Here is a 10,632-nt window from a genome sequence, read left to right on the forward strand (position 1 = left end):
GAATTTTCATAAGCTAAGCCAAACCATACCTAGCATACTTCCACCCCAAACCATACCTAGCGTACTCCCTCCATCCCAAAAAAAACTCGTTTTAGACTTCGGTGCTACGCATTCGAGCATTCGTCTTATTAAAAAATATTTGCAAAAATTCCGCGCGCGAGGACGTCGCGCTCGGTGGGGGTGGTGGCATAGGCTACGGCGCCGAGAAAAGGGTCCAAAAATTACATTAAAATTTTCTAAGGTTTAAACGTGAATTTTTTTCGAGAAAGGGCCAAAACGCAAAAAATTCGTGGTGGCGGCGGTAGTTGCCTGGTTGGTTTCGCGGGCCCGGCGACTTTTGTCGCCCCTACTGATCGTGCGGTATTCTTCGGCTCTGTATAGGGTGGGCGCACTGCTCGGTGCTAGGGGGGCTTGACGCTGAAGCTGAAGCTAAGCTAATGCGTCGTCGCGGGTGGTCGTCACCGTCACTACGCAGTTGTCGGCTGTTTGGACCTTGGATGGTAACGTTGACGCCACCGCTACCATTCATGACTACGTTTACAATCACATATATTTTAAACGTAACATGTACTTTTAAATATTTATATTATTTTTTTAAATAATACGAACGATTAAGCGTGTACGGAAATCGAACAAAGTGATTTTTTTTGGACGGAGGGAGCAGTACGCATGGAGTTGAGGTTCAAAATTCAAATAATTAACTTGCTGGTTCGAGAACAAAGTGTCTTGCATGTTCGACTTTAGTCTGCATATTATGCGGGTAGGCCGTGTCGTTTAAAGATATCCTATTGTTGGCTCTAACTCGTTACGATGTTATTTAGAGCCAATAATAAATACAATTATATAATAAAATCGGCTCTAAGGTTGGCTCTTAGATGAATCTCTTGTCTTTTTCTCTTTCATCTTTTATCTTGAAGCTCGTGTATCACATGATTATTGCTGTTCATTTGAGGGGATTTTCCCTTTATTTTCCTTAAAAAGAAATGAACAAAATATGTGGCCAGCCAACTGGGCCACTACAAGGCCTGGTGGCCGAGCGGCCCAGCCGGCAGAGAGGCATTGCCTGGGCATTTCGATGCCTTCACGTGAGACCGTAGGAGGGGGCGGGCAGAAGGCCGAGAAAACGGCTGGGCGGCGGCGGCAACCGCTGCTCCGTTCTCTCCGGCTTCCTCGTTCCACGACTGCAGATCGCTCCCCTCTTCTCGGTAACAGTCTCTCATTCGGCTCCTTAAGTGGACCCCCTTCCCCTGTACTCTCTTAAAAAGGGAAATGCAGAAACAGAGGGCTCTACGGTTCATCCTATCCACTGTTCCGGCGAGAAATCCTTCGATCTACTCGATTCCGGGTGTCCTGGTCTCGTCCGTATCGTCGGCTGTCTGTTGTTCTCGGTGGTGGTGGTGTGGTGCTGTTGATGCCGTGCCTTGGTGCTGCTAGTTGATTCTCTGGTCTCTGTCCACCGTGGCCTGGTGCTTGGGCTTCCTGCTGTGCGGTGTTCCTCTTCTCGGGCTGGTGCCGTGGACGTCTCCCTCGGCTCCGGCAGCGGCTCTAGTATCTCCGTCAACCTCCCACCGTGCAGGCCCAGACGTGGGCGGCGGAATTGGTTTTCTGGGACAGAACCTTGTGTTCGCTGAGCTGGTCTTCCCACGTAGACAATCTACGTGCTGTGAGTTATTCGTTGTCTCACTTTATTTACTGTTTAATTTTGTGCAATCTGCTAGTATTAAATACTTGGGTGTGATTGCACTGTTATGGGCGGATTTGTGTGCTCGATGATGATAGCGGTGTAGTGAGACAACGTGACAGTCTGGGTTTTAGTGTATTATCATTTTCAGCATTGATATTATTTGTGCCTAATTAAATCTCTTTGTTGAGGCTGTTTACCTATGTTAAATTCTGTTAATTTATTTAGTACACAGCTCCTTTCTATCATTATTTATATTTGATTATTAGGCTTATTACATCTGATCTAAAACCCTGATTTGGTAAGATATGACTGTCACGTTAGTCGAGGATCTCTGATCACCTTTTAGCGTTGGAGGGCTGTTTATTACAGCAACCCGCTATTTTGAGAGCAATAGTTTAAGATAAACAATTATGTTTATTTGTTTAATCTGTCTTCTTCATCTGCAAGCCATGTTTAATTATGAAATGGACCTGTGTAGCTATTTTACATGTTTATATGTCTTAGAATTGCTACTGTTCATTGCTGTTATAATTTCATATGGTATTTATCTGAGTTATATGATTGTTTTATTCGGAATTAGAATAATTAATTTATTTAAATATGACGGAAGCATGTCACTTATTTCTCTAATTTTACAACAATCCAGAAAACCAATTCCTATTATGGCCTCCAGTTCTGATGTCATTAAGCCTGAAGCGTTCGACGGCGCTAGCTTTAAGCGCTGGCAGATTAAGACTCGCATGTGGCTCACTGACCTAAAATTATTTTGGGTAGTGATGTCGGCTGTTCCCGAGGCTGCATTAGATAATGCTGATGATGCAGCGAAGGTCGCCGCACTTGCGGAGAAGGCCAAGTGGGACGAAGCAAATGAGGCATGCTTGTCTCGTCTGCTGAACGTCTTGTCGAACCGCTTATTTGACGTGTACTCTGGTTTTACCTCTGCTAAGGGTCTATGGACTGAACTTGAGAACGAGTTCTCTGAAGTTGACAATGGCAATGAGTCATTCACAACGGAAAACTACCTCAACTATAAAATGGTTGAGGGAAGGTCTGTTATGGAACAGCTACAGGAGATTCAACTCCTTGTTAGGGACTTGGTCCAATATGGCTGCGTCCTACCAGACAGTTTTCAGGTGAATGCAATACTGGTAAAGCTCCCGCCTTCTTGGCGAGACTTTGTGACTTCACGCCGCCACATGAAGAAGCAAATGACTCTCACTGAGTTGTCAGCTGCGATTAATGTGGAAGAGCGTGCAAGGTCCAGTAACAAGCCATCCCAGCAACTCCAGGCTCACGTTGTTGAGAAGGGTGGAGATAGAAAATTCTAGAAGAAGAAGAACTCTCCACAGAAGAATATGAACCAACCTAAGTCCAAAAAGATGAAGAAGAAAAAGGAGGACTTTATCTGCTACGTTTGTGGTGTCTCCGGGCATACAGCTCGGAGGTGCAAACTTAGGAAGGGAAAAGGTCCTCCACCTCAGCGCAAAGAAGGGAACGTGGTGGTTAACTCCACCCCAGGGTATGCACCCAGGCCTTTATGGCAAGTCCATCAGATGACTGGTGGATGGATTCCGGTGCTACTGTTCATATTTGTGCTGATCGATCCATGTTCTCTTCATTCCAGGGATACAGCAGTGCACCAGTCTTGATGGGAAATGGTGTTCCGGCAGCAGTTCGAGGTACTGGACAGGTCTACCTGAAGTTAACTTCAGGAAAGACGCTCGTGCTGAAGGACGTACTCTATGTGCCATCGATGAGCCGGAACCTCATTTCAGTGTCGCTGCTATGTCGACAGGGTCTCAAATTAGTGTTTGAGTCTAATAAAGTGGTCCTGTCTAAGTTTGGTACTTTTGTTGGAAAGTCATATGAGTCAGGCGGTTTGTTCCGTCTTTCTGTTTTGAACAATCATTCTTCTTACCATGTTAACGTGGTCTGTAATAACGACTCCATTAATAATATATGGCATTCCCGTTTGTGTCATGTGAATTTTGAGGCCATTAAGAGATTAAGTGACATGTCTTTAATTCCTGAATATAAACATGTTAAAGGTGTAAAATGTGGTATTTGTGTGCAAGCCAAGCAGCCTAGAAAACCGTTTCATACGGTTGAAGGCAGAAGTACCACTCCTTTAGAACTAATTCACTCAGATATCTGTGAGATGAATGGTATAATCACAAAAGGCGGTAAAAGATACTTTCTTACCTTGATAGATGATGCTACCAGGTTCTGTTATATTTACTTACTCAGAACTAAAGATGAGGCACTAGAACACTTTAAGATCTATAAGACTGAAGTTGAAAACCAGTTAGACAAGAAAATTAAAAGGTTGCGGTCTGATAGAGGAGGTGAATACCTTTCCAACCTTTTGATGAGTACTGCAAAGAGTGTGGAATCATTCATGAAACCACCGCTCCATATTCACCTCAGTCAAATGGGGTAGCTGAAAGGAAGAACCGAACAGTGTGTGACTTAGCAAATGCTTTGTTGCAAAGTTCGGGGATGCCTGACATCTGGTGGGGCGAGGCAGTACTCACGGTGTGCTATGTCCTGAACAGGGTGCCGCCTTGCAACCGTGAGGCCACGCCCTATGAAGGATTTAAAGGAAGGAAGCCAGATCTTTCGCATCTTCGGACTTGGGGTTGCCTTGCAAAGGTGAATGTCCCGTTGCCGAAGAAGAGAAAGTTAGGCCCTAAGACCGTAGACTGTGTCTTCCTGGGTTATGCACATAACAGTGCAGCTTATAGATTTCTAGTGGTCCATTCCGAGACAAGCGAAATCGCTGTAAATGTAATAATGGAGTCTCGGGATGTGACTTTCTTTGAGAGCATCTTCCCTATGCGGGATAAGGAAGTAGTAGCCCCAGATGGTCCATCTCGGACATATTCTCTGCCCTCGAGTGTCCATGACCAGACTCCAGATTTGGAGTTAAGGAGGAGTAAGAGACAAAGGACTGAAAAGTCTCTGGGTGATGATTATATTATCTATCTAGTGGATGAAGAACCACGCTCCCTCACAGAGGCATATACATCTCCGGATGAAGAGTACTGGAGGGATGCTGTCCGTAGCGAGATGGATTCCATCATCTCAAACAGAACTTGGGAGATAACTGATCTCCCAGCTGGTTGCAAGCCTGTGGGTTGTAAATCGATCTTTAGGAGGAAGAGGAGACCTGATGGTACTATTGAAAAGTACAAGGCTCGTCTTGTGGCTAAGGGTTTTACTCAAAAGAAAGAGGAGGATTATTTTGATACTTATTCTCCGGTGGCTCGATTGCCCACAATCCGTGTGCTTTTAGCGCTGGCAGCTGCGTATAAACTTCTTGTTCATCAAATGGACGTAAAGACAACATTCCTAAATGGAGAGCTGGAAGAGGAAATTTATATGCAACAACCAGAAGGATTTGTGGTTAAAGGTCAAGAGAGCAAAGTGTGTCGCTTGATTAAATCCTTATACGGTCTGAAGCAAGCTCCCAGACAATGGCATGAGAAGTTTAATAATACTCTGACCACTGCCGGGTTTTGTGTAAACGAAGCCGACAAGTGTGTGTATTATCGCTTCTCTGGGGGCAAAGGTGTCATCATGTGTTTATACGTTGATGACATATTGATATTTGGGACCGATTTGGAGGCTATCATGGAGACAAAATTATTCTCTCCAAGAACTTTGATATGAAGGACTTGGGTGAAGCTGATGTTATACTGAACATCAAGCTGATAAAGGGTGAGGATGGGATTACTTTGTCACAATCCCATTATGTGGAAAAGGTCCTGACTCGCTTTGGACATATGGACTGTAAACCAGTCACCACGCCCTATGATCCATCCTACACGCTCAGTAAATATGAAGGCGAGCCTGTGAACCAGCTACTATATTCGCAGATCATCGGATCTCTCATGTACCTGAGCAGTGCAACTAGACCAGATATCTCATATGCAGTATGCAGACTGGCTCGTTATTCGGCCAGTCCAGGAGATAGACACTGGGTAGCCTTGTACAGAGTGCTTCGGTATTTGAAGGGAGCGATGAATCTTGGTATTAAATATACCGGTTTTCCGTCAGTACTTGAAGGATTCAGTGATGCAAACTGGATCTCTGACTCGGATCAAATGAAGTCTACAAGTGGCTATGTGTTCACTTTAGCTGGTGGGGCCGTGTCATGGAGATCGTCTAAACAATCAGTGTCGACACGTTCCACCAAGGAGGCTGAATTAGTTGCACTTGATTCAGCAGCATTGGAGGCTGAATGGTTGAGAGACCTGTTGTCAGACCTTCCAATGCTAGCAAAGCCGATACCGGCTGTCCTAGTATACTGTGACAACACTTCTGTGTTGCTAAAAATGAACAGTAGAAAGGACAACCAAAAATCCTCGAGGCATATAAGAAGACGACTTGATTCATGTCGGCATGCTAGAGAGACGGGTGTAATAATTGTAGATTACATCAAGTCTGAAGGGAACCTTGCTGATCCTTTCACCAAAGGACTGGCTCAAAAGCCAATCCAAGCAGCGTGCATTGGAATGGGACTCGTACCCTGTTAGCGGTTTCAACTGCGGATAAATGTCCTGTGTGACCGGAGATCCCGAGATCCAGGCTCCAGGAAACGAAGCACTGTGGAACCAAGAGCACAAATGATAAAGAGTCTCATGAGCTGCTGTGCTCTGTCTGTATGGCAGGTTGAGCGATATGCTCTTAATGAAGTCAATGCTATAAGCAGGGAAATTGTCCTACAGAATTTCCTTAACGATTTCACCTATATGAGCTGACTGTGGGGTCACAGTCCAGGGGAGAATGGGGTTTTCTCTCTAGTGAGCTCATGAATAGATATTAAAGGGCATGACCGTAACGCCCTGCCCCGTAAGAGAAGTAGATAATCTGCCTAGTACTATGTGCCTTTTGTGCGAAGATTCTCACACTAGGGTTTGTGGATCAAGGCGTAGTCCTCCGCTTACTCGTGCAGGGTTGGAGTACACTGGGATAGGCTTTGGTTCAAACCTAACAAGTACCTCTGTCGAAAAGTAGTATATAAACAGTACGGGAGCTCAATGACATTGATCAGAAAATAAGAGTGAAAATGGTGGGGATTGCTGTTCATTTGAGGGGATTTTCCCTTTATTTTCCTTAAAAAGAAATGAACAAAATATGTGGCCAGCCAACTGGGCCACTACAAGGCCTGGTGGCCGAGCGGCCCAGCCGGCAGAGAGGCATTGCCTGGGCATTTCGATGCCTTCACGTGAGACCGTAGGAGGGGGCGGGCAGAAGGCCGAGAAAACGGCTGGGCGGCGGCGGCAACCGCTGCTCCGTTCTCTCTGGCTTCCTCGTTCCACGACTGCAGATCGCTCCCCTCTTCTCGGTAACAGTCTCTCGTTCGGCTCCTTAAGTGGATCCCCTTCCCCTGTACTCTCTTAAAAAGGGAAACGCAGAAACAGAGGGCTCTACGGTTCCATCCTATCCACTGTTCCGGCGAGAAATCCTTCGATCTACTCGATTCCGGGTGTCCTGGTCTCGTCCGTATCGTCGGCTGTCTGTTGTTCTCGGTGGTGGTGGTGTGGTGCTGTTGATGTCGTGCCTTGGTGCTGCTCGTTGATTCTCTGGTCTCTGTCCACCGTGGCCTGGTGCTTGGGCTTCCTGCTGCGCGGTGTTCCTCTTCTCGGGCTGGTGCCGTGGACGTCTCCCTCGGCTCCGGCAGCGGCTCTAGTATCTCCGTCAACCTCCCGCCGTGCAGGCCCGGACGTGGGCGGCGGAATTGGTTTTCTGGGACAGAACCTTGTGTTCGCTGAGCTGGTCTTCCCACGTAGACAATCTACGTGCTGTGAGTTATTCGTTGTCTCACTTTATTTACTGTTTAATTTTGTGCAATCTGCTAGTATTAAATACTTGGGTGTGATTGCACTGTTATGGGCGGATTTGTGTGCTCGATGATGATAGCGGTGTAGTGAGACAACGTGACAGTCTGGGTTTTAGTGTATTATCATTTTCAGCATTGATATTATTTGTGCCTAATTAAATCTCTTTGTTGAGGCTGTTTACCTATGTTAAATTCTGTTAATTTATTTAGTACACAACTCCTTTCTATCATTATTTATATTTGATTATTAGGCTTATTACATCTGATCTAAAACCCTGATTTGGTAAGATATGACTATCACGTTAGTCGAGGATCTCTGATCACCTTTTAGCGTTGGAGGGCTGTTTATTACAGCAACCCGCTATTTTGAGAGCAATAGTTTAAGATAAACAATTATGTTTATTTGTTTAATCTGTCTTCTTCATCTGCAAGCCATGTTTAATTATGAAATGGACCTGTGTAGCTATTTTACATGTTTATATGTCTTAGAATTGCTACTGTTCATTGCTGCTATAATTTCATATGGTATTTATCTGAGTTATATGATTGTTTTATTCGAAATTAGAATAATTAATTTATTTAAATATGACGGAAGCATGTCACTTATTTCTCTAATTTTACAACAATGCATAAGAGCTCACTCCATTTACTTTTTAATATATCTCTTTTTCACATAAGTAAAAATGACATGTAAACATGTTTATAGCATATTATTGTACTAGCTATTAGTGAGACCCTACTAGAGATGGCAATGAGTACCTAAATACCCGACGGGTTTTACCCGATATGAAGGCGGGTACGGTATGATTTCTCTACCCGCGGGTATGTTAATAGGTAAAAACCTCGACCCGTTGGGTAGACGGGTACGGGTACAGGTTGGTACTGTTCATACCCGTCTACCCATGGGTAAAATATACCCGGATCAATATCACTATAACCATATAATAGAGTTCATCTTACCTAAAATAAAACTCTTCTCTAGCTATCATTTGTCTAGATATCAAGTTATATAATTATATGATTTGTTATATGTGAAGTTGAATGTGTGTTTGTATGTTTATTTAATATTTTGAGTTATTGGTATATTAGAATTTAAGACTTTCCTAGCGGGTATGAGTTATCCGACGGGTAAAAATACCCGCGCGGATACGGGTATGGATAAAATTTTATATCCACGAGCATATATGAGTAACCCGACGAATAAAATTGTTTTTGATAGGTAAGTATGGAATAATATTACTGGACGGGTACGTAACCGTTGACATCCTAGACCCCATACAGACATACAGTGCGAGGCACCAAGCCACCAAGTACGCCTTTTTAACTCGCTGCCGGCGGAGTGGAGTAAGATCTCAGCTGGCGTATGAACTCGTCGATGTATCTCTCATGGCGTTCCTTGTCGGCCACAACACGCTGCATTTCCAGGGCATTCGCCACGAAGACCTTCCTGGCTTCTTCCACCAGCATGACTTCCCGGACGGCGGCGGCGACGCCGTGGCGGTCGAACGACCCGTCCTTGCCGTTCCTCGCCACCTGCAGCCCAACCTTGGTCCGCTCCATGGCGCGCGCGTTGGGGCCCTGGTCCCCGACGACGGGCAGCATGACGAGAGGGTGGCCGAACAGGAGCCCTTCGACGAGCGAGTTCCGGCCGCAGTGCGTCAGGAACCCGCCCACGGCGCCGTGCGCCAGTATGCTCATCTGAGGGACCCAGCCCATGGCGACGAGCCCGCGGCCGCAGGTGCGCTCCCGGAATCCCGGCGGGAGCACGTCGGCGTCGTCCGCGACGCCGCTGGGCTTCCGGAGAGCCCAAAGGAAGCGTGCGCCGGCGAGCTCCAGCCCAAGGGCGAGCTCGTGCACCAGCGCCACCGTCAGCGGGACTTCGCTGCCCAACGCCACGTACACGACCGAGCTCGGCGGCTGCGCGTCCAGCCAGCAGCGCGCCGTACTGCCGCCGTCCTCCTCTCGTCGTCGTCCACCGTTGGGCGACGGCGGTAGGAGGCCGAGCGGCACGAGCGGCTTGCCGAGGAGTGCCGCCGCCACCGTGAAATTCTCCGGCTCCCACTCGGGGCAGCTCCGCATGGCCAGCAGCCTGCACCTCTGCAGTGTCAGGAAGCAGCGCTGCGCGGTGGACATGCCCGACGCTCTTTGGGGCCCAAAGAAGTGCGCTCTTTTATCCCACTCGTAAGGGAGCACACCCGCCGGCCGTTCCGCCGGCTCCTCAAACACTGCGCTTCTCGGCTGCTCGGCGTGCGACGGCGGCCGGTGCCAGCACGAGGCGATCATGGCGGCGCTCGGGAGAAGCATCGCGCTTGGCACCTGCTCAACAAGAAAAATTAAAGTATGCACGTGAATGATGAGGTGGGTTTTTTTAGATGGAATGGAACCTTGTGCTCGAGGGCGACGGCGGCCGCCCAATGGGAGAATGTGTCGGCGAGGACCCAGTCCGGCCTGGTAGCCTCGTCGGCGCACGCGGCGGCCAGGAACTCAGCGAAGGGGACGGCGAGGCCGTCGAAGGCCTTCCAGTGGAGGTCTCTCTTGTCGGGGGGCACGTCGTTGGTGGACTCGACGCCGTCGGGGAGGCCCTCCACGCGTGGGAGGGGCAGGGGCACGAGGTGCACGTCGTGGCGCCGCGGCGGGAGGCGCGCCAGGTTGCGCGGCGTGGAGACGAAGGACACGCGGTGGCCCCGCGAAGCCAGACGCTCCGCGAGCTCCAGGCACGGGAGCATGTGGCCGAACGCGAGCCACGGGCAGATCACGATGCGCAGCGGAGAGGAGGAACAGTTGCCGGTGGCGGCGTCCATGGCGACGGTGCGGCGAGCTTGTTGAGCTGAGCCACACAATAATACAGTAGAGCTCCGTGCTGGGCTGCCTGGCTTCTTCGACTCCTTCCTGGTGCTATTCTGGTGCCGACAAGTACAACTGTACAAGACACTAATGCGTGGGGACCACTCTCTAGATCATGCTCAGCCATTCCACTGACACAGCTCTTTATTGCACCCACACAACCACGCTACTTGTGCCGTGGTATTTCAGGATTTATAGGATCCTACATAAAGCGCCATCATCTATTTTACCATTTGCATTCGACTTTTTCAATTTGCAG

General features: G+C 47.9%; 1 protein-coding gene across 1 annotated transcript; it reads right to left on the minus strand.

Moving 5' to 3' along the window:
- Positions 1-8,738: 8,738 nt before the first annotated feature.
- Positions 8,739-10,378, minus strand: LOC100284228 (uncharacterized). The gene is given in 2 exon segments (NM_001157123.1): positions 8,739-9,845; positions 9,914-10,378. Coding segments are annotated over 2 exon segments (1,413 nt in total). The 5' UTR covers positions 10,331-10,378; the 3' UTR covers positions 8,739-8,849.
- Positions 10,379-10,632: the final 254 nt, after the last annotated feature.

Source organism: Zea mays, chromosome 2 (genome assembly GCF_902167145.1).
Source record: "Zea mays cultivar B73 chromosome 2, Zm-B73-REFERENCE-NAM-5.0, whole genome shotgun sequence".
Taxonomy (NCBI): Eukaryota; Viridiplantae; Streptophyta; class Magnoliopsida; order Poales; family Poaceae; genus Zea; species Zea mays.